The 3,598-nt window shown below is 38.0% G+C and overlaps 1 protein-coding gene across 1 annotated transcript; it reads left to right on the top strand.

The window, feature by feature from the left end:
• Positions 1 to 1,196: 1,196 nt before the first annotated feature.
• On the top strand, positions 1,197 to 3,598 carry LOC109014795 (pentatricopeptide repeat-containing protein At4g16390, chloroplastic-like). The gene has a single exon (XM_018997294.2). The coding sequence runs from the start codon at positions 1,276 to 1,278 to the stop codon at positions 3,391 to 3,393; it is 2,118 nt and encodes a 705-aa protein (XP_018852839.1). The 5' UTR covers positions 1,197 to 1,275; the 3' UTR covers positions 3,394 to 3,598.

The following is a 3,598-nucleotide window of genomic DNA, read 5'->3' as shown; positions in this document are numbered from 1 at the left end:
GTGATTTTGATATCTGAAGTGAGGTATTCTACTGTTGTTGAACGTATTAATATCTAGATGTATTTTGAAGTCGTCAAGCATGTGTTGGTATCATGTGTGGTCTTGGATAATACAATATTTGGTCGAAATATACAATAGTGTCATGTGTTCTAAAAGAATTAGTCAATAGCACAATTGAAGTGTCTTGGAATTATTATAAAGAGTAATAGCTTATTATTTTCAAGCAATATAAGATCCATCCACCAGGTTTACTCACCTAATGGGGGTATCACCGAGCAAGCTTTTGGCATGGTTAAAATTTTCAAACAAAACTAAAGGTGAAGGTCGAAGAATGGTTTTGATTAAAAAAAAGTGTATTATTTTTGTTGTAATTTCATAATTTTACCTATTTTATGCTGTTGACCCCTCTGCATTTGAGTGCGAAAATGATAGATAATGCAGATCTATTTTCTTTAGAAAAGGATCTCTTGGATTCTCTATGTCAAGTCATGGATACCCCAAGCTCAGGCCAATTTTGGATGTTTTTGTTAAAAGATTTCTTGTGTTTCATGGAAAGTTGGCGTGGTAGTCTCAGGTCTCTTATATAATATAAAAAAAAATTATTCTCATCAGTTACTATTTACTATTTCACATCTTATAAAAAAAAAATTATAAATACAAGATGTGAGAGTAAATTGTAGTTAATGCATAGAATTCCTCATAAAACAATGGTATATGTTTTACTGATTTGAAATTATATATTTTTTTAGTGACTGTCCACTTAAGTGGATAATATATAAAATTGAATAATAATAGACATACAATCATTTACATAATATTTAATACAATCATATTTTAAAATGAGAGAATTTTAATAAAATAATTCATTTTTATAATTATTTTATATAATACTTTGAATTGAAAATATGGTTGTATAAGCGGTTGTGGGTTTATTAATTTAATTTTATAAAGCATATTATATTAATAGTTATAATCAGAGATTAGAGAATATAAGAAGAGAACAATATTTTTATATTAGAATATCTATTAATCTATTTGTTTACAAAAAGATTAATTAGCTTAATCTGTTTCCCTTAAAGGACAAGGTTACATGTGGGAGGTTAATAGCTATTGTCATAACCCTAATTTCTGGACAGATATTACCACCAAAAACTGAAGGTCAATATTGGAAATCTAACTCGATAAGGCCTCCTTAGTCCTCGCCCACTCTCAAACCCGGAAAGCAAAACAAGCGTTTTGAAGACGCACACCATTGCAAATACTTGAGCGAGGGAAATGGCTTATCATCTCTGCTCCTCACCCTCCTCTCTCTTCAATGACCGCCAACCTTTCGGCAGCTCTCTGTCCTCATCACGAAAACCCATTCTCAGAAGCTTAACGTTTTTTTTCAAGCCGAGTCCTCTCCAACCTCAGCCTAAAACCTTGTTCCAAATAAGACATGTTTCTTCTATACAAGACCCAATCCCACAAGAAACCCAGAAGGCAAGTCCCTCGGAAGACTCAAATACTAAATACCCAGATGGAAAATCTGGGTCCTCATCCAGAAGCTACGTCTGGGTCAATCCCAAAAGTCCCAAAGCATCACGGCTTCGGCAACATTCCTACGATGCAAGGTACGCTTCTCTTGCGAAAGTGGCTGAGTCTTTGAATTCATGTAATCCAAATGAGGAAGATGTTGCTGAAGTTCTGGCGGCTTTAGGAGATAGAATTTTGGAACAAGATGCTGTGATTGTTCTTAATAACGCGATGAACCCAGACACCGCATTGCTTGCACTGAGGTACTTTCAGCAGAGGTTGAAACCAAATAGGGAAGTGGTTCTTTATAATGTGACCATTAAGGTGTTTAGAAAGTGTAGGGATTTGGTTGGAGCAGAGAAGCTGTTTGATGAAATGCTTGAGAGAGGGTTAAAACCTGATAATGTCACGTTCTCGACTCTGATTACCTGTGCTAGGATGTGTTCTTTGCCAAATAAGGCTGTGGAGTGGTTTGAGAAGATGCCTACTTTTGGGTGTGATCCCGATGATGTTACCTACTCTGCTATGATAGATGCCTATGGACGGGCTGGTAATGTTGATATGGCTTTGAGTTTGTATGACCGAGCTAGAACTGGAAAGTGGCGCATTGACCCAGTGACATTCTCGACATTGATTAAAGTGTATGGGGTGTCAGGAAATTTTGACGGGTGCTTGAATGTTTTTGAAGAGATGAAGGCTCTTGGTGCAAAGCCTAACTTGGTTATATATAATACTTTGCTGGATGCTATGGGAAGAGCTAAAAGGCCTTGGCAGGCGAAAACCATTTACAAGGAAATGATCAACAATGGATTTTCCCCGAGTTGGGCAACATATGCATCTCTCTTACGGGCTTATGGTAGAGCTCGATATGGTGAAGATGCGCTTAGTGTGTACAAGGAGATGAAGGAGAAGGGGATGGAGTTGAATGTAGTTCTCTACAATACACTTTTGGCCATGTGTGCTGATGTTGGCTATGTTGATGAAGCTGTCAAGATTTTTGAAGATATGAAGAATTCTGGGACTTGCAAGCCTGACAGTTGGTCATTTTCCTCCTTGATTACGATACATTCCTGCAGTGGAAAAGTCTCAGAGGCAGAGGCAATGTTGAATGAAATGTTGGAGGGGGGTTTTGAGCCAAATATTTTTGTCTTGACATCACTAATTCAATGCTATGGAAAAGCCCAGCGTACCGATGATGTTGTTAGGACATTCCATCAGCTCTTGGAGTTGGGAATTACTCCAGATGAACGCTTCTGCGGTTGTCTTCTGAATGTGATGACCCAAACACCTAAGGAAGAACTTAATAAGCTTACTGATTGTGTCAAGAAGGCTAATTCAAAGCTTGGCCATGTGGTAAAGCTCTTGTTAGAGGAGCAAGATAGTGATGGAGAGTTTAAAAAGCAAGCTTCAGAACTCTTTGATTCGGTTAGTCTGGATGTAAGGAAGGCTTACTGCAATTGCTTAATTGATCTCAGTGTAAACCTAAATCTGTTGGAGAGAGCATGTGAGCTACTAGAGCTGGGGCTTACACTTGAGATATACACAGATATACAGTCCAGGTCCCCAACCCAGTGGTCTCTACATCTAAAAGGTCTCTCTCTTGGGGCAGCTCTCACCGCATTACATGTTTGGATAAATGATTTATCCAAGGCCGTGAAATGTGGGGAGGAGCTTCCTCCATTGCTTGGAATCAATACTGGACATGGGAAACACAAGTACTCAGATAAGGGTTTAGCGACTGTGTTTGAGACACATTTGAAGGAACTCAATGCTCCGTTCCATGAAGCTCCTGATAAGGTTGGCTGGTTTTTGACTACAAAGGTCGCTGCCCAGTCATGGTTGGAGTCTAGAAGTTCGCCTGAATTAGTTGCTCCATAGGTGTCTTGCTCATAATGGTCTGGCATTATGGGAACTGCTCTTCTCATTGACATGTAATGCCTAGAAATGGTATTTCCTGCTTCAAAATGCCTCTTTTATTTGTTCATTTTATCACTCTCTAGTAAGAGAACAATTTTTTTTTATATTAGACAATGAAATCTATTTATACTTTGATGTCTTATGGAAGCACAGAAGTTTTTAAGAA

The sequence above is a fragment of the Juglans regia genome, chromosome 3 (assembly GCF_001411555.2).
Source record: "Juglans regia cultivar Chandler chromosome 3, Walnut 2.0, whole genome shotgun sequence".
NCBI classification, from domain to species: domain Eukaryota; kingdom Viridiplantae; phylum Streptophyta; class Magnoliopsida; order Fagales; family Juglandaceae; genus Juglans; species Juglans regia.
This window is presented reverse-complemented; position numbering and strand designations above follow the sequence as displayed.

What these genes read in the sequence shown, in the direction of transcription:
- LOC109014795 (XM_018997294.2), top strand. Translation starts at nt 1,276, where the DNA reads ATGGCTTATCATCTCTGCTCCTCACCCTCCTCTCTCTTCAATGACCGC.